General features: G+C 33.9%; 1 protein-coding gene across 6 annotated transcripts in view; it reads right to left on the bottom strand.

The window, feature by feature from the left end:
* The window catches only part of TCF12 (transcription factor 12), a 328,904-nt gene that overhangs the window by 90,179 nt on the left and 217,239 nt on the right, over positions 1 to 21,486 (bottom strand). For all 6 annotated transcript variants that reach the window (XM_074366183.1, XM_074366185.1, XM_074366186.1 and 3 more), the window contains one exon: positions 16,224 to 16,288. In XM_074366183.1, coding sequence (XP_074222284.1) covers positions 16,224 to 16,288 — 65 coding nt within the window. The remainder of the gene's footprint in view (positions 1 to 16,223; positions 16,289 to 21,486) is intronic.

Raw genomic sequence — 21,486 nt, 5'->3', positions numbered from 1 at the left:
TTCAGGACCACACTATTTCCTTAGAACTGGCTAATAATAGTTTGCTGGCTGCTTGAGTTGCAAGCTGTTTGAATTGAGCTGTTTGGGCATTTTGAAAGTTATTCTTTTACTCTACAGAAAAATCTCAGAGAAATGGGATCCCAGTTATCTCAATATTTTGAGGGCACCTTCCCTTACAGGAACTACAGCGGATTTTATGTTTAAAAATCTTCCTTAGCACATTTTTAACTAAAAGGACCAACCTAACCAAAGGCAATTTACAGTATCAATGGCCATTATAGGGGAAATCTGAAACTCCCAAATTTAATTTCCTTAAAACTGAATTTGACTACAATAGCTTAAGAATTTTGAGAACTGAGTAGAATACCTACTTTAATTCGTATTTTGTGGCTTCTCAATGTTATCATAAGTCTAAAATTGTCTCTGCAAAATAAGATTTTAAGATAAGATTTCTTTTGTCAAATATCCCTTTTTCTCTGAAACTCTTCTCATTCCCTTTCTCTCTGAACTTGGCAGAACACGTCCCTTTAAAATTAAGCCTTCTGAGGATCCACAAGCTAAAGCCTTAATTTCTTATATCCCCTGGACCAAAGCTGAAGTGAGAGCCATAGTCAAATACTTCCCCAAAGTAACTAAAGATCCTCACAGACTTGCTGAAGAAACTAACATAGTCATTCAAACTCATCAACATGGTTTTTCTATCAGCTAGTTTGTATGCTTGTTGAAGGCAAGACCCAGTAATGAATGAAAACTGCTAACTGGGAAAATCCTGAAAGTTCTCCAGAATTATAATCAGGACACCAGCCTACTAAACTCATAATACGGTCAGGCTTTGGGCAATCATTAGGTGACTTCATCAAACAATTCCCGAGGGTTTCCCAAATCCCGTTGACTAGAAAAAAACTCAGACTTGCACACAAAAATCTGATAAACCTGTTCATGACTATTACAATCAACTTCAGATTGTTTTTAAAGAAAATTCTGGTCTTCTTTCAGATGTTGATTCTACCTGGGGAGCTTTCAACTCTGTGTTTATTAATGGGCTGAACTGGGACCTCTCTTTTCTAGTAAAAAAGACCAGGATGAAATGGGAAACTATGTCCACTCCAGATTTAGGTAATCTGGTAAACCAACTTCTCTTCACATTTTAGATGAGTCACCTAAAAGGAAGATTGACAAAATTCTTAACCTTCAACTCTAGCAAATGAAGGCTCCAAAACAAAACCAAAATCCTCCTAGATTTTGCTATTATTGCAAAAAGTTAGGACACTGAAAAAGAGATTGTTATAAAAATGTAAGTGCTTTAGGCACCTTCATAACTAGCCTTTCCAACACCCTGCCAATTCTCAGTGGTGGGGCTCTGAGGAACTTTAGGGGCTCTTCCCATTCTGCCTCTTAATCATCTTGGAGAAATGTTTCTCCCGATTTGGGATGAATCTCTTCCAGTTCTAACTGACATCAGAGCCACAGTCTTAGTGCTCAATTCCACTACTATTAAGCAGTCTCTGCCTCAGAGTACTGAAATAATTCAAATAGTGAGGACCTCTACTGAATCTCAAGTTCCTTCTCTGAACATATTCCCTTCTGTTTAGGCCCAACAGGCTTTTATTTTAACCAAGGACAAAGTTGTCAATACTTATACTGATAGTAGATATGTTTTCAGAGTAGCTCATGATTTAGAAATGTTGTGGAAGCAATGTGACTTCTTTACTTTCAGCAGGAATAAAAATGTCCCCTATGTTTAGGAATTATTAGATGCAATACTTTTACTTGCCACTTGAGCTATTATTAAGATTCTGGGGGCATTCTAAACTTGACTCACTGGAAGCTGAGGGAAATCACCTTGCTGATTGTGCCACAAGAAATCCTGTCCTTAAAGGGACCACCAGCAGCCAAACCTCTGTCATAGTCTAAAGGGATACTCCTCCAAATGATAACTCACAAAAACTAGCTATAGGAATACAATTAGCCTCAGAAAAGGAAGAACAAGATTAGGAATTCAGTAACTTGGTTTGATAAAAAGAGAAAGCTCTGGTTGGACCAAATAACAGCCCAGTCCTAGTGGAGACTCTAAAATTCCCACTCTTCACCACTGTATACACATTAAACCATTGGTATACTGACATAATGATTCCTCATTTAATTGGTGGGAAAATTAAAACATGTACAAAACCATATAGATGGATGTCAATAGTAATTTCGGGTCTCCAACCTCAGACAGATCGTCAATAACTTCTTGGAAAGATTTTCACTTGTCACTAGAGAACTCATGGAATTAGAAGAAAACCTTAAGGTCTTTTACTTCAATCTAAAAACAGAAGCTGTAATCCCCCTATTATAAAAATCCCAGTACAGTGAATGTCTAGCCTCTGCTCAAATACAATCACCGAGAGGAAAGTCGCTATCTGCCAAGGCTGAATATTCCATCCGCTATACTATGAGAACACTCCTTATACTAAGTTAAAATCAGGATTGCTTAACTCCTACATATTGTCCAAAGTTTTAACCTTAGAAGTTATGGAACAAGTTAAATTATGCTTCAAATATTTGAAGATGTTTCTTATGTTACTGGTGTCCTCCCTTCTTAAAACGAAACAACCCTGAGTCCGTCAATCATTCTCTAAATGCTAGAGTTGCAAGTTACTTTACTATTTGCAAGTTCTTCTCTGAATGAATTTACTTACAACACCTGTTTTGAAACACATTTGCTCAGAATGGCATACAATGTCAACTACCTTGTTCTAAATATTATGTTCTAATAATTCAGCCTAAGCCTAAGGTCCGTATTATTAGGTTAGTTGTTATGTAAAGAAATATCCAAACTCCTCTTTGAAGCAACTAGATTTAATTAATCCTCTTGGGGGAATGGCAGATCAGTAAAGGATTGGCTACATATGAAAACCTTGATTTTCTTAATTGTCAAAAACATACACCTGCGTAGGAAAAAAATCATGCTTTGATGGAATATTATGCATTATCTGGAGCAGGGTCAGTTCAGTTAATGGCCAGATAGAAAACATTCAAATTTTGTGAGCCATACTGCCTCTGTTGTAACTACTCAATTCCATTTTTGTAGCAAGAGAGGAGCCATAGCCAATATGTAATAAATGAGCATGGCTATGTTCTAATAAAACCATACACACACACACACACACACACACACACACACACACACACAAAACCCAAAAAGGGTGGAGATACTTGGCTGGTAGCCATAGTTTGCTGACCGCTGGTCTAGAGCACACCTTTCCAGGTTATCTGATTTTCATTCTAAGGGAGCTATTTACAACTTTCTAAATTCTAGATAACTGGAAGCAATGCAAAATAATTCTTATATGTATACCTGCAAAAAAATTATGCCCAATGAAGATCAGATGAACAACCCTTCCCCACCCTCAATATCTCTACCACCCTCCTCTAAAGAAAAAATGGTGTTGTCTCCAACTGAACATTAATTTCCTTAATTTTGATCTACGAATGTCTGTTTTGAACTGGTTCTAATACTTTACAAATTTCTTCACTCATGAGATAAAATCTATATACACGTTCATTTTTATATCTATAGGAGTTATTATCTTATTTTTTATTAAATTATCTTACAATACCTGCAATGTGCTGTTGTTATGTAACTAAGATCTGTCTAAACTACCTATCCCATTGTTCTTCATATGTAGCCTAGAGCAATACCATCTTCCCTTGTCTCCAGTTTATAAATTCTCTCGTAAATCATAAGCCACTGCTTAACTTTTCTAAGTAACACCTGTATTTTCATCATGCCAATGTCCAATTCCAAACCCTTACAGGATAAAATACAAACTCTTCAGTTAGGCATTCAAAATTCATCATCCTTATAATTCAAACATCTCACACTATTCCCTTAAATAAATAATCAATCCAAGCCAAACTAAAATGATACTATTCCTAGAATTCACATTCACTTTTTTCTTCATTCAAAATGTTATTAATTAATACATTTTATTTGTCAGGCACAGAGTTAGATGCTGGAAATGCAACGAACAAGCAGCCAACGACCCTGCCCTCAAAAAGCTTGTATTTTGGGTGGGAGAAGATTCAGGAAGAAGCTACAAGATGTGCTGAATACTGCTGCCTCTCTCTCACTGGTCATCTGTCCTCTCCCCCCAAGACGCTTTCTTGTTCACTCTGTCAGCTCTTACCCATCTTCCAGTATCTTAGAGTTCTATCCTTCCTTTGTAAAATCTGTATGAAAACCACATTCATTTCTCTGAGTTCTAACTTATAATCTATGCTACTTGAGATTTAATATGAATCATCTCATCATTTTAGTTTATTTTCTGTGTGTACACAGTTGGGCTTCTCAACTAGAATGTAAGCTTCCTGAGGACTCATACTAATTCTTTTATTCTCCTGCCTGGCCCAGTTCCTGACACATGATAAAATACGCAAATACTAGTTGATTTGATTCTCTACCTTTTAAATAAGCCTTGTCATGTATGAAATTGTTTCCTTGTCATTTTCTCACCCAGTAAGAAAAAAAGCATGAGAAAAAAACGAAGCATTTAATTTTAAGTCAATGTGTCTTCCTAAAACGGAAGTGGCAACAATTTCTCAGAACTGGGAATGCTACAATTTCTAAGAGCACAACAGTCCTTTACGGAATAAGGGATTCTTTTTACTAAGAATAAAATAAAACACACTAAGATTACAAAAATATGGTCAACAAAATGTTAAAATACAATGAGCACATTATGATGTGGGATGCAGATTTGTGTAGTAAGTCCTATGAAATCAATGAAAAACTCCTATTATTTAAATAAAAATGTGTTTAAAAGAAAGCAAATCATTTGAAATACTTCTTAAGGAATTTATTTTGAATTTATTTTAAATTTATTGAAGTTTGTAAAAGAACTGCCTCAAACCCAACTATATCTAGAGAGTAAACAATTAGGGATACTGAAATAATTTAAAAATGTATTAAAACTCCATTTTAACAATTTAAAAACTTAATTTTAAGAGTAAAAGAATGATGGAGTTCAGGATACACCACCACAAAATATGGTACCTTGGCATATTGAATATTTTAAGCTGAAGAGTTTGAGAAACTAGCAGAAACAGGAAGGTGTTCTGACACCCTCTGGCCCCACCCCACTCTAGCCCTTCTTGCCTGAAACAGGCCATAACATCCTCCTGTTAAATGTGCCCTCCATATCTATCTTGAATAATTTTTGCTTTTAGTGTGGAAGAAGGGCTAATGTTCATATTTATCCATATGAATATCCATTTGTTACTGCCTCTTTTATTAAAAATCTTTCCTTTCCCTATTGGAATACTTTGGCAAGCACTGTGGAAAATCAAATGAACTGCCTAAGTATGGCTGTACTTCTGGGCTGTATACTGTTCCGACGTCATGTCTCAATCACACCAGTACTGTGCTGCTTAATTATTATAGCTTTATTCTAAGTCTTCTGTCAGAGTCCAGTAGCATAAATTTTCCAACTTTGCTCTTCACTTTCCAAGACTGCTTTGGGTATTCTAGGTCTTTTGTATTTCCAAAGAAATTTTAAAGCCAGTTTGTAAATTCCTAAACAAACACAAAAAAAATCCTGGAAGGGTTATAATTGGGATTGCATTTAATCTATAGATCTACTTGGGAAGAACTGATATTTTAAGAATATTGTCTTTCTATTTAAGAAGATGGTACATCTTTGCATTTGCTGAGGTCATTTAAAATTTCCCCAAGCAGTGTTTAATAGTTTAGCGGTTTTCAGTGGTTTTGCATGTCTTTTGTTAATACTAAGTATTTAAGTAAAGTTTCTTAGATTACTGTAAATTGCACTTCATTTCATTAAAAAAAAAAACAAACCGAGCTGTTCTTTACATACAATAAAATCTTCAGATCTTAAGTATGACTCAGTCAGTTTTGATGAATACATATTAAGACTTAAGACGTTTCTATCACCTCAGAAATAAGGTACCTTCACAAAAGAACCCTTCTCCCAGGGGCTACTGTTGATTTGATTTTTATCAACACAAGATAGTTTTGCCTATTGTATCGGTTTATATAAATGGAGTCATACTGTAATTTTGAGATTTGACCTCTTTCACTTAGTATAACATTACTGAGATCATCAGATCACTCCATTTTATCACTTAATAGCATTCAATGTATGAATATAACGAAAGTCATTTATCCACTATCCTGTTGATGAACATCTGGGTTGCCTCCAGTTTTAGGCTATAATGAATAAAGCTGCTATGAACATTTTTGATGAAAGCTTCTGATGAACAATGTTTTCATTTCTCTTGGATAAACAACTGGGAGTAAAACTGCTGAGTCACGGGGTAGATTCATATTTAACTTTATAAAAGTGCCAAAAAGTTTTCTAAAGTCATTGTACTATTTTACAGTCCAACTTGCACTTTTAATTTTAGCTCTTTAAAAATGTTAGCTATTCTGGTAGATGTGTACTGTCAAGTCACTGTGGTTTTAATTTTCAAGTACTTGATAACTAATAATGCGGAACAGTTTTTAAATGTACTGATTGTCCATTTGTATATCTCCTTTTTTTCATTTTTCAGTTTTATTAGATAGAATTGTTACAATTTGACAGCACATATACAAATATTGCATGTAAATATATATATATACAACATACTACACATATTTTAAAAAATTTGCATATAAGTACTCTTCATTGTTTCTAAGAACATTTAGAGCTTTAGCTTTTTAAACTTAACATAGTTATCAAAGGAATAAAGCCAATCACAAAATAAGAATTAATTTAAAGATACATATACTCCACTATTAAGAGCAACATTTTTAATTGCCATGATATAGAAGCATCCTAAGTGCACATCAATAGATGAATGGATAAAGACAACGCAGCATATATATGTAATGGAATACAACTCACCCCTAAGAAAGGATATTTAGCCATTTGTGGCCCTTCATTCACTTTTATTTTCACTTCAAAAACCAGAATTTTATAACTGGCATAAACATTTCCATTGCATCAAAAACAACAAAATATCTAGAAATAAACTTAATCAAGGAGGTTACCTATACTCTGAAAACTGCAGAACACTGATGAAGGAAACTGAAGGTGATACAAAGAAATGGAAAGATATTTTGTACTCTTGGATTGGAAAAATGAACATTATCAAAATGGCTGTACTACCCAAAGCAATCTGCAAATCCAATGCAACCCCTGTCAAAAAAACTCATATTTTTCACAGAACTAGAACAAACAATTCCAAAATTTATATGGAACTATAAAAGACTCCGAGATCGCCAAAGCAATCTTTTGTAGGTTTTTTTCCCCTTTTCTTTCTTCTTCTTCTTCTTCTCTTTTCTCATGGTTTGATGACTTGAGAAGGTCCTTTAACATTTGTAAAGCTAGTTTGGTGATGTTGAATTCTTTTTGCTTTTATCTGTGAAGCTTTTGATTTCTTCATCAAATCTGAATGAGAGCCTTGCTGAATGGATAGAGTATTCTTGGTTGTAAGCTTTCCCCTTTCATCATTTTAAATATTTCATGCCACTCCCTTGTGGCCAGTAGAGCTGCTGCTGAAAAATCAGCTGATAATCTTATGGGAGTTCCATTGTATGTTATTTGTTGCTTTTCTCTTGCTAATTTTAATATTTTCTCCTTACCCTTAATTGTTGTCAACTTGATGACTATGTGCCTTGGTGTGTTCCTCTTTGGGTTGATCCTGTGTGGAACTCTCTGCTTCCTGGACTTGGATGATTGTTTTCTTTTCCAAGTTGGGGAAGTTTTCAATTATTATCTCCTCAAAAATTTTCTCAGGTTCTTTCTCTCTTTCTGGGACCCCTAAAATGCAAATATTAGTGTGTTTCATGTTGTCCCAGAGTTCTCTTAAGCGATCCTTGTTTCTTTTCATTCTTAGTTTTCTTTTTTCTGTTCTGCATTAGTGATTTCCACTAATCTGTCTTCTAGCTCACTGATCTGTTCTTTTGCCTCATTTAGTCTTTTCTTGGTTCCTTCAAGTGTGTTATTCATTTCAGTGATTTTATTCTTCAACTCTGTTTGGGTATTCTTTATATTTCCCAACTCTTTGCTAAAAACTTCACTCTGTGCATCTATACTCTTCGTGAGTTCTCTGAACATCTCTGCCATCATTACTTTAAACTCTTTCTCAAGTAAATTAACTATCTCCTCATCAACTGAATTTCTTCTTCTGGGATTTTTATTTTGTGACTTGGCCTGGGAGATATTCCTCTGCTGCCTCATATTGTCTATCTTTCTATTTGTATTTTTAGGTAGGTTAGTTACATTTCTCGACCTTGGAGAGGTGGCCCTCTGTGGGAGACGTCCTATGCATCCCAGCAGTACACTCCTCTCTTGTCACCTAAGGGGTCCAGCTGGTCCCAGTGTGGAGTCTGGCCTGTGTTTGTAGATTCCTTCCACAGGCTTTGGGATTGTTGTTTTCTTATTTCTGGTATCTGCCCCCTGGTAGGTGAGGCTGGACTGGAGGCTTATGCAGGTTTCCTGGCAGGAGGAGCCTGCCCACTGCTGGGGGAAGCTTGGTTCTGGACCTCTGGTGGGTAAGGCTGTGTCTAGAGGCCTTTGTAGCTTAGGAAGTCTGCTGATGGGTGGGGCTGTGTTCCTACCCTGCATATTGTTTGGCCTGAGTCTTCCCTACAGGCTATTGGGTGGGGCTAGGTCTCCGTGCTAAAGATCCAATCAAGATTTCAGCCTCTAGGAAAGCTCCTGTAATGAACATTCCCAAAATGTCCACCACCAGCTTTTATGTCCCCTGGGTGAGCCACAGTCATCCCCTATATTCCCTGGAGACCTTCCAAAACCAGCAGGCAGGCAGGTCTGGCCCCAGTTCTTATGAAATCACTGCCTCTGACCTTGAACCTGGCGCACGTGAGAATCCGTAAACCTGTTAAGAAAATGAAGTCTCCGTTTCCCCTAGTCCCATGGGGCTCCTGGAGTTAAGCCTTCAAAACCAGATGTCCTGGGGTCTCCTCCTCTTAATGTTGGAACCCTGGGCTGAAGAGCCTGACATGGGGCTCAGACCTCTCACTCCTGTGGGAGGGCCTCTGTGACTTAATTATTCTTCAGCTTGTGGGTCACCCACCTGGGGGGTATAGGGTCTGATTATATCGTGAGCATGCCCCTCTTACCGTCCTGCTGTGGTTCCCTCTTTATGTTTCCAGTTGAAGATCTTTCCTGCAGGTTCCAGTCTTTTTTCGATGGTTGTTTACCAGTCAGTTGTGGTTTTGTTGTAGTCATGAGGAGATGTGAGCTGGTGGTCCTACCACTCTGCCATCTTGACCAGAAATCCTGCATTTGCATATTTTCTTTTGTGAAGTGTCTACTCAAGTGTTTTGGCCATTTTTAAAAATTGGGTTGCTTCTTTGTCAATGATCATTATATATTCTACACTTATGTCCTTTGTCAGATGTATGTGTTGCTAATACTTTCTCCTATTCTGTGGCTTCTCTTTTCCTTTTCTTGATGGTGTTTTTGGATGAACACAGTTTTAAATTGTAACTAAGTTCAATTCATCAACTTTTCTTTCATGTTATATGCTTTCTGTACCTTCCCTAAAATTTTTTTGTTTACCCTGAAGCAGCAAAGATATTAATTTATTTTCTCCCTAGTACCTTTATTATTTCAGGTTTCATCTTTAAATCCACGATCCATTTCAAATTTATGTTTATATATGATGTAAGGTAGAGTGGAAGTCCTTTTTTTTTTTTTTCCACCTATATTGCTATACAGTTCTTCCAGCACCATATAGTAAAAAGAGATGTTTCTTTTCTCACTGAACTGCTGGGGTGCTTTAATCAAACATCATTTGCCATATAGGTGTGGGTCCCTTTCTGGACTTCTTTTTCATTCCATGATCTATTTGTCAGTTCTTATACAAAAACTGCACTGTCTTGATTACTTTTGCTTTATAGAAAGTCTTTAAGTTAGGTAAAGTAAGTCCTTCCTCCTTTCCTCTTTTCCAAGATTCCTTTGGCTCATCTTAATCCTATTCCTTTTCAAATCAACTTTTAAATAATCTTGTCAATGTTTATAATTCAGTAATTCTTACTGGGACTGCATTCAACTGATAGCCCAGTGGAACTATCATCTAAATACTGAGTATTTCAATTCATGAACATGGTGTATCTCCCTATTTATTTAAATCTTCTTTGAGTTTTCTCACAAGTATTTTATAGTTTTCATTGTTGAAGCCTTATAGTCTTTTGTCAAATTTATCCCTTGGTACTTTATGCTTTTTGATGTGACTGTAAATAATACTGTTTTGATAATTTCATTTTTTAATTGTTCATTGTGATTGTACAGAAATACAATTTATCTATCTATCTATCTATCTATCTATCTATCTATCTATCTATCTATCTATCTTTAGATTAGCTATGTAACCTGTGACATAACTAAAACTTATTAGTTCTAGAAATTTTCCTTGATGATTTCTTAGGATTTCTCATGTACACAAACATACCATTTGCAAATTCAGCTTAATTTGTTGTATTCCTATTTTTACGCTTTTTTTTTTCTTGCCTTATTACACTGGCTAGAACATAAAATTCAAGTGATGAGAGTGGAAGTTCTTACTTATGCCTAATATTAGGGGAAAAACATTTAGTCTTTCACCTTTAAGCATGCTGTTACTTAAAAGCTATAGATCTTTCATGCAAGCCTTTTATCAAATTGAGGAAGCTGCTTTCTATGCTTAGTTTGTAGAGGTTTTATTATGAATGTTTTATTCTGTTGAATACTTTTTCTACATCTATGGAAATGATCATATTGTTTTTCTCCTTAATTCTGTTCATGTGTTGAACAACACTGGTTGATTTTCAACAATTAAGCTAAATTTTCATTTCTGGTACAAACCACACATGCATTTTAACTATCAGGGTATTGCTTACCTTGTAAAATGAGCTGCAAAGCATTACCCCTCCTTTATTTTTTTTAAAACAGTTTATGTAAGGTTGGTATTATTTTTTCCCCTATGCATCTAAAGGAATTCACCAATGAATTCACTGATATCACCACCCTCAAGCTTTCTTTGGAAAAAATTTTTGAGATAAATTTATTTGCATTAATAGATATAGAGCTATTCAGACTTTGTTTTGTCTTGTCCCTTTCTGGTAAGTATTTTCAAGGAATTTGCTTATTTCACCTGAGTTGTCAAATTTATTGAATTAAGATATTCCGAGTATTTCCTTATTATTCTTTTAATGTATATACAATTTATACATTTACAGTGATAACCTCTCTCCCATTATAGATGTTGGTAACTGGTGTTCTTTCCCCATTTGCTCTCCCCCTTTGTTTAAATTAGTTTAGCTAAGAATTATTAATTTTGTGGGTCTTTTCAAATAACCAAATTTTAGCCTGGTTAGCTTTTTCTATTATTTGTGTTGTATTACATTGATTTATGCTCTCAACTGTATTGTTTTCTCCCTTCTTATTTTATGCTTCTTTTTCTAGCTTCATAGAGCAGAACCATTAGGTTATGCACTATAGATCTTCTTTTTGAATACAAGCATTTAGAGCTACACCTTTTTTCCCAAGGCACTGGTGTAACTGCACGAACAAATTTTTTTATATCATATATCATTATAATTTAGTTAGAAATACTTTCTAAATTCCCCTGTGATTTCTTTTCAAAACCATGGATTATTTAGGCATGCGTTGTTTCACTTCCACATATTTGGTGTTTTCCTAAGTATCTTACTAACTTCTAATTTAATTCTTTTGTGGTCAGAAAAAAGACTCTATGATTTTAAACCTTTTCAACTTATTGACACTGGTTTAAAGATCAGCATATGGTTCAATCCTGTTGAATGTAATATGTACCCTTGAAAGGAATTTATATTCTTCAGTTGCTGGGAATAGAAGTATTAATTAGGTAAAGACATTTTATATGGTTCATTTAGTTCTATGTCTTAACAAATTTTTTTCTAGTTATTCTGTTCAACTGCTGAGAGAGAGGTATTCAGATCTTCAATTATGGTTGTGAATTTATTTCAATCTTTAATTATACCAATTTTTGGTTCATTTATTTTGAAGCACTGCTGTAACACATTTATCACTGTTTTATCTTCCTTATGTAATGACTCATCATTTTATCATTTTCAAGTGTCTGTATATAATGGGATTGACAATAATGCAAAAAGAGGACGATAAAAAAGCAAATGATATAGGTAAATTTCCAAGTAATTGTTAACTGAGTTTTTTGAGTTAACCATCATTTTTTTTCAATGGTAAAATATCTTAACTCTGATGAAAATTAAATCCCTTGGGGAAAAAACAAGACCCTGCCTCTTCCAGGTTTGAACACTTTGAGAGAAACTTACACAAACAACTTGAATAAATACTTGTTTAAAAGGTATCAATGAGAAACTTTCATAATCGTAAAAGGATTTTTCACTTCATGGTGGCAGTTACTAAAGTATTATACCTATTGTTAATAAAGATGTTGGCTTTTACACTCCGTGTTGAATCAAAAAAAAAAAAATTCAATAGCAGAATGATCTATCAACATTTCCAGTAATACTGCTACACCAGTTTCCTTTTAATGGCTCATCAGTTATGCAATTGCTGTGAAGGTAATATGAGGAGACTCATTTAGCAACATATTATTACATCATCTTAACATGAAGTAAGGGCCATCAGGCATTATTAAATTAGCCTGAATTTTGTAGTATGTCAGCAGCATTTTATGTACATTAATAGCAGAGTTAATGTTCCTTGGGGGATTTTGTTGAAGACAAATGGTTTTAAAGTGGCATTTGGATGTAATTTTTTAGTCACTGTATGTTTTTCCTTCTATTATCTCTGTGTGGTTAAGATTGTTATGTTGCTTGTGAATAGGTAAGACAAAATGGCACCCAAGTATTAGTTGTTCCACTGTATTTTTTTCTTCTCTGATCCATTATAATAAGTACTGTTTGGAATACAGGTTTTTCTCTGAATGTGAGTTACACATCTTTTTCACACTTGAATTTCCTTAGTTTACTACTTAGGCCTCAAATAAGCTGTTGTGATCCATCATAATTTCTCCCAGCAACTCCAGCATAGCCAGAGCTAAATAACAATAATAAATAGCAATGTTGCTGTTCCTTTCACAGTAAGCAATCCTTTTACTTATTTTAAGAGCCCTCTGGTCTTCACTGATACTATTTATCCTTGCAGCAGTATAGTCTTCTTTCCTCCGTGCTGAATTTTGGGCTTCTTCTTTGGGGCTCATACACTACTTCTGTGACTTCTTCAAATCTTTACCTCATTTGAATACATCTTGTATAGAGCAATTTCGTTATTTTAGATTTCATACATTCCAATAACCTTGTTCTCTTTCCCATATGCCTGCCTGATCTCTCCAACATGTAATAAACAATTATTAAATGGTGATCTTACATTTTCTTCTTTTTCAGTACTCTATATATGCTTATATTTGAAGTACACAGAGGAATTTGGTTTCTCAAAGCATAATCCCCAGTCCATGTGAATTAAAATCAACTAGAGCACTTTTTAAAAAGTGAATACTCAGGTCCTTCTTTGAGCAAGGGAGGGAGTTAAGAGATTCTTATGCTGCAGTATAATTATATCATAAGATGAGTTTAGAAGGTTTACCACTGGCTAGAGCAGCCTTGAGCAAAGTACTGAATATCTTTGGAGAACACTCATTTTCTAACCTGCAAAATGGGTGTTGTTAAAAGGATTAAATATGATCATGTTTAACTCAATGCCTGGCTTAGTTACCGCTCAGTAAATGATAGCAATTGTTATTAGAGTGCTATCTATGTTTAAAATAAATGTTTTTGATATGAGAATTAAATCTGGTATAAACACATATCAATCCTTGGCAAAAATGTTAAGATTCATCTTTGCAAAATTGGAGAATTATATAAATAGAACTTACCACTGATTCTAACTAAATAGCAATACCTTTGCCAAGAGAGTATTAAAAAATATAAGTGAAAGATCCTTAATTAATGTAAGTATTAACTCTAATTTAATAGATGTAGCTGTAGTTTCAAAGATCTTACAGTAGTTTTTTTCCTCAAGTGTTAACATTAGACAAGTGGCTATCAATCTTTTGGTCTCTTAAAAATAATATTAAGGACTCAAAATAGCTTTTTTTTGGGGTGGGTTATATGAATTGAAAACATTTAAAAATATATATTTATTTTGTAAAATACTTCCACTGGCACAAGTAGTTCAGCTTTCAGAGACTTAATAAAGGAGGTGGACAAGAACTGCTAATTCTATTTTTCTTTTTTTTAAAATTAGTAGTAACACAAATTTTAGTATCAAAGACACTATCTTAAGACCTTAGATATATATCACATCATTTCAATTCTGTGTTGATTTTGCACTTTGGTGAATGGAAGATTCACAAAGTTCAATGCATTATATAAAAACTACTCAGAAGCAGAGCCATAAGTAAAAATCTAGCCTTCTGATTCCTCTAAAAAATACAGCTTAAGTCTTTACATTAATACATTGACTTTCGCTTTTAAAAAATGATTACTAAATGAAAGACACAGGAACTCTAAGATTAAAGTAATAGCAACAACCATATCACCCCATCTCTTTCCCTGAGAGTACCTTTCCTCAACACAAAGAAAAATTTCAAATCTCTACTAAGAAAAATAAAGGAAAAGTTGACAAGTAATGGAGGAATACACCAAGCTTCTAGATGGAGAGATTATACACAATAAAGATGCCAGTTTTTCCTAAATTCATTTAAGATTTGCATAAGCCCAGTTAAAAAATTACCAAAAAAATGAATTTGTAACTTAGAAAAATGACTAATCCATGAATATTTGGAAGTTTAAAAAAGAGAAGAACCGCTTTACTAAGTAGTAAAATAAATGGTCAAAATATGGAAAAGTAGTCTAGTCCTGCTGAAAGAACAGAACAGGTGGGAATAACAGGCAGGGAGACCAACAGACCAGAACATATGGTAGGTACAGCCCTCCCTCATGGTAATTATAGGAACTAATATCTTCACCTATGCAAAGACATTCTTATTATTCTTAGGTTGTCTTTATTGGCTACAACATTCTTACTCCTTTTAGTATATGCTGTAGATAGATTTTTTTTTTTCTGTAAGAATTCCCATTTTTAGTATTATTTCTTAGAACAGATTACTAGTGGTAGTATAGATGAACATATTTGAGGTTTATGATATATAGTGTTTACATTCTAAAGATCATAATAATTTACAGTTACTCTTTAGTGTAAGAGTTTCTATTTCACAGCACTGGGTGCTCTTTTTATGGACTGTACCATACATAAATGGAAAACAGATATTGTCTCACCAATTTGCATTTTTTTGTTGTTGCTAATTCTATTTTTCAAATGAGGAAATCAATGCAGAGATGGGATTTAAAGTTAAACGACTTGTCACAGGACCACAGGTCAGTAACTTGTACAGACAGAATCTCAAACTAGGTCTTCTGACTCTGAATGGCACAATTATGGGATATGTATTAAATGAAGTGGTATGTTAGTATGACGGTTAAATGCTCACGTCTGAAGTTAGGCTGGGTCTGAGAAAAGGTATGCAGACAGCAGAAAACTAATTTAATATATTCTGTGTTTCCTTTGTATGCTTTTTGGCTTGATTCTGATGGGAGTCTGCAGGTGAACTGAGTGTTTTGGATTCTCAGCATAAAGATATGGGGAAAGAAGCAGAGAAGACAGTCATCAGTAGAAATGCAACATGCAAAGGAATATAGAAAAGCTGAAAGAAAGTTTACAGGTCAAAAAGACCGTAGGAAGCTCAAAAACTTGTTTGGATATAGATTGAAATGAACACACTTCCAACTTATAAAGTTTAACATAGTCAAGCTACACAGAGCAATTTTATGTTCTTCATGTAATACACCAGCAACTCTGTTCTTTTTATGAAGAAATAAGCAAAAATCATTTTCAGAAATCAGCATTTTGGAAGAGAGTAGGAAGATAACTACTTTTTTGTCTCTAGTTAAAACGGAGGTGAGTTATGAAATTTTCTGATGATAGAGAAAGATGGTCTGGTAAATTGTGGAAGGGAAATCATTTTAAGCAGAGGAGCAGAAGAAAAGAAAATCTGTTTAATTACTAAAAACCCACCACATTAGTCACCAGCTAAAAGCACACATAATGGTGACATAAATTGGATAAATTTCTAATTCCCCTATTAAAAGTCTTTATTTACATGTTAAAAAATTATCTCACTGCTTTTGTATTTATTAAACTTACTTGACAGCCTGGTAATCCGGTGTCTCTGCTATACAAGGAAAATGAGCCTCTCTCTGACGTTTTTCCTATAAAACAAAGAAAAAAATTTTATATAAAAATTCTCATTTATTGACACACAATTCAACTAGAACATTCATGGAAGTACAGAGAACAAATGAAAAACAAGAAGACAAAAATCCAGTAAATAAAGTTTGAAAAGCTTACTACCATTCCAGTCAGTTTAACAGTGAAATTCTAACTTTCTAGATGAAACAGCATGCATTTTATTAAATACTTTCTTTTCATTGTGAAACAATGAAAGAAATATTCAAAAGGATGGACGTCTATTTAACCAACACTATGATCCATATAACAACAAGTGAGAATAACATTTTCCCACATTTGCTTCAGATTGAACATTTTCCCCTCTTTCCTTCTCTTTCAGAAATTAAAACAGTGTAGTTACAGGTCACATCTCATCCCACACACCAAGGAAACCCTTGTCATAAAATTGGTGTATGATTCCCATGTATATTTTGAATCTTTCAGTATTCATGTACTCAAACTATACACATTATTATTTGTGTTCAATATATTTAAGCAGATGGGATTACATAGTATAGATCTTTTTGAAATCTGCATTTTCACACAATTTTATGTTTTTGAGATATATGTTAAAAACAGACACCTAGTTCATTCATTTTTACTGGTATAAAATGTCCCATTATACAAATAAAACCACATTGATCTGTTCTTCTATTGAAAAATAGATACTTTCTTTCTTTCTCTCTTTTTTTTTTTTGCTATCATGAAGAGTGCTTAGACAAATATCCTTGCACGTCTTGTAAACAAATAAAGAGTTTCTCCAGGATAGATATAAAGAAGTGGAAATGCTGAATTAAAGGATGCACACTTTCAGCTAAATATTGCCTTTCTCTGAAGCTGTCATGCCAATTTATACACTTCCCAGAAATGTGTAAGAATTCTAGTTGGGATTATATTTGCAGTTCAAAAGCCGATGGCAAGTGTCAGGAATGGTACAGGCCAGCTCTAGAGGGAGAGCAGATGTCCCACAGTGCTGACAACTGACAGCAGTGTTCTTATTCATTTGCTTTTCAGTACACTGGAGTTTAAGTATGTTCAGTAAAGTGAATTTTCAATTGTTATATATTTTTAAACTAAAAACTCCCTCACAAATAGACATGTTGCTTAAAATGATTTCTACAAGCATCACCTAACAAACATGGAGACACAAATAAACAATGACAATGGCAGAGTTGTTTTTTTCCTCCATTCCAAGACAAAAAAAATAGTAACATAATTAAATCTGATGTTATACAAAATATTTAAAATTATTGAGGCTATATAAACTTCAGCATAATTATATACTACACATTGAGATATCAGCTTGTGATTATATAAAAACATATAGTTTATTAATTTAAAAAATTTCACACATAAAAGCGATGCTCAAAATTATTTACTGATACGGTGCATAATTTTTTAAAAAGCTTGGAGAAATATACACTACCATTCAATCATTTTTATTGATGGATGCACACCACTGATGTATTCAACTGGCCAACTGATGTAGAAATCTTAACACTTCTGAATCTGGCCTCTGCCGTATCTTCAGATATACAAAATAATTCTTGCAATAATAAAGCTAGTTATCAGAAAATACTTTAATAATTAGGGGTATAATTTCTGAGCCTATTAGGATATTATAGCATATGTATTAAGAAGCACTTACTATCTATTTCTGATGAAGCACCTATTTCAGGCAAAGCAATGCCAACACACAAAAAATGCATATTTATAAGAACAGGAAAATTAATTAATGTGGTCTGTTTGCCTCACATTCTCACAACCAGTACTTTATGTAGTATGTTCTACATAAAGAATTTTAATTTGCAAAATACTCATATGAAATTAAAAAGGAAAACATTTATAACTCTTTAAATATATCCTTTACAAATAAGACTGCTTGTAAGAGTCAAGGTGTTATCTTGGCCTCTACTCTTCAACTCTTGGAATGTGACTTCACAAAATCATTATACATTTGCAATTCTGACACACCCCCCCTTACGGACAAAGAAGATGCCAAAGACTGAAGGGATATGTCAACTCCTCATGCCTGGCAGAGAGATTACTGGGAAAATATAAAGAACAGACCACATCTATGATTTGGAGGTATTACTTTATTAATCAAACACATTAAGCAAATATATGAGATGTTAAAAATCATTCTCAGTATATGTCTTTAATTTTAAGATGTTGCATTTAAAAACAAATCATGTCTCATACACTTGGCAGGACAGAACTCAGGACAGAATTCAGAGAGGACATTGTAAATCAATAACATAGAGTTAAAAAAGAAAAGACTATACCAGTGGCTTGTTATTCATGACAATATACTATCAACTTATTATCAGCTGAAATCCTCACTAAGCCCTTTCTACCATGCAAATTCTTCCTGAAACATTATTTCAACCAAGCAGTAAAGACTTAAACCTAAGCAACAATTATTATACTTTCATTCATATGTAACCAGTAAGGAATCTTTTTAAAAAAAATTCATTGTTGAGGTGAAAAAGGGAACAAAGTGAGAGATCAATATCTGCTCTGTTTTTAAAAAAATAAAGTACAGATTTCAAATGCAACTTTAAAGTATCTATGTGGAGGCTACTCATTAGATAGATTGTTTAAGAAAATGTCAAGTTTTATTTTTTTAAAGAAATGTCAAGTTTTAAAACTTACTTTCTGTGCTTTTTAAAATTTCTAAACTTCTTCCTTTCAGAGGACATTCAAACCAGAGAGAATGAAAACCAATTTAACAGAAGCCAAAAACATTTCAAAGTAAAAGTTTCTTCTGAAATGGAAAATTGATAGCTAGTCTTTAAAATGACTTAACCTATTCAAATGAGATTCTGAAATGTAAATACATCTTTATTTCACCTTTAATTTGTTAGGAACTATTTATTTCTTAGAGACTAAGATGTTTGGGTACTCCTGAAATATAATTATGCGTACTCAGTCTGAGATTTAAAAGACATTCATCTTTAATTCTTTCAAAATTATTTTTCACAAGAACTCTTTTCATGAATTAAAATGAATCACATATGTCTTTATTTTATCTTAGGTGTCTGACAACAAAAACTTTTGACTACTGTATTACGGAATTTCTAGTAACTTTTACATAAATATTATATATAAATGTGATAAGTGGACAATTTTAACAGTAAACATCCACTGAATACAGTTTAAGAACTATCAGTAACTGAACAAATACATAATTTCCCTCTGAACACCTATGAAAAAATATAACAAAGAATTTATTGGGAGTTTCTAGCAGAGGGGTTTTATTTGTGTGTGGGTATGTATGCACCATGGGCGTCTTTGGCAATCTTCAGAATAATGTATTTAAAAGAACAAAGCAAAATATACAGTATTATAAAGTGATATGTTATCAAATTATTAAACAAATTTGCTACAGAGTAATATATATGCTTTTAAATTAACACATTAAATAGCTCTAGCTAGAGGCAGGCCTATCAACAATGTTAATTTCAAATCATAAATGACAGTTTAAGACACATGCAACAAACATACTATGCTATAAGAGTACCTTATACATGTTATTTCACTTAGAGACTGGTAAAAATGACAGTTTCTTCCCTAAGTTCACTGATTTTCCTTCCATTCTGGGAGTCTCTGGACTCCAGGCTAAGAATCCCAACACTAGTAGAAGAGTAACATGTTATTGAAAGATACACATTTATACACATATTTGTGTATCAAGCCATCAAACACATATTTCATAAATAAGTACTTTGTGTGTAATGTTACTTTAAGTAGCTAGACTTACATGGTTTATATTAATCAGACTCAGTATTTTCTGACCCCAAACTGAAATGCTCAAGAAATGACAGATGATTTTGACTAATTTGGACAGGGTTTAAAGAATAGCAAATTAATGAAATCTGAGAAGTTATTTTAACCAGTTGTTTGTCTAAGATGAATAAACTATTAGAGACAGTCATTACTGTATCAAATCATCTTGGAATTAAAAAAAAATCTGTCACCTCATTCCCTAGCAATAACGTTAAGTTGCAACTTCCCATTATTTGCCTAAGCTCCCAAAATACAAACTAATGTTAATATTAGTCTATAAAGAACTCTTCAAAAGAGAATTCTGCCTACATTCTTCAGCATAGGACACAATCAGCAGTCAAGCAGAGGCTGAGAATGAACAGGTCTACACTCCCATTACTCTTCAACCCAATCACAAATATTCTAGAGTTGGCTACATAAAAGAACTTGAGTTTGATACATTCCATCAAACATTTATGGATTGTCACTCAGACAGATGGTGGGGTTATGAGATGAAGACCCACGCTTCTGCCCTCAATACGTGTCAACAAGTAGAAAAGCTTATAGCCCAACTGGATGAAAAACAAGTTTCACAATAAAGGTCAGGTGTCTTGAGGTCCAGATCCAAAATGCACTGTGGGTGGATCTAGAGGGGTGGACAGGGAATTGCCTGAGGCTGAGGCAATTCATAAAGCCTACTGAACAAGGAAGGGGATCACCTATCCAAACCTGAATGGAGAAATAGGCACCTTCTGTTCATACTAAAGGTAGAGATGAAACTACCTATCATTTCACAGAAGAAGGGTCCTCTGAGTAGATGGCCTATGTAAGAACAATATGGCCTTTTAGGCAAGTAATTTTCCAACTTAAGTGGTCCGGGAGATAAACTATGTGTAGGGCAGAGTACAGTTTAAGAGCTGTCAAACTGGTTTTCATTTAAACTCATACAATGCCATCCCAAGGCTGTGAGAACAATCAGTCCCAAGGATAAAAGGGATATGCACTGACTGGGACAATTTGTCAAACACCTGAGTAAACTCTAAGGTCAGAGCTGAACACTCTTTCTTTGCCCAAGGGCTAAAGAATGAGAATCTAGAAAATCTAGCTAGTCTTCAGAGCTTCTAGTGAAGTGAGAACCAAATATAAAGGAGATCCCATCTTTTATCTTATAGAGAGATAACTCACTGATTTTTCTTCCAAAAGTAATTAATTCCCTTTTCCCACTAATCAGCATAACAAAACGATGGGGTAGAAAAATAAGGACTGAAAATATATATGGCAAAGAGAAAAGGAAATGAAAAAAGACACAAAAGAAGAGAAACACAGAAACCAGCCTTCCTGTACATCTCCATTTGAATTTTATTATTCCATAAGCATAGTCAAGAATACATTGGCTTTTTTAAAAAACAGT

The sequence above is a fragment of the Camelus bactrianus genome, chromosome 6, assembly GCF_048773025.1.
Source record: "Camelus bactrianus isolate YW-2024 breed Bactrian camel chromosome 6, ASM4877302v1, whole genome shotgun sequence".
NCBI lineage: Eukaryota > Metazoa > Chordata > Mammalia > Artiodactyla > Camelidae > Camelus > Camelus bactrianus.
This window is presented reverse-complemented; position numbering and strand designations above follow the sequence as displayed.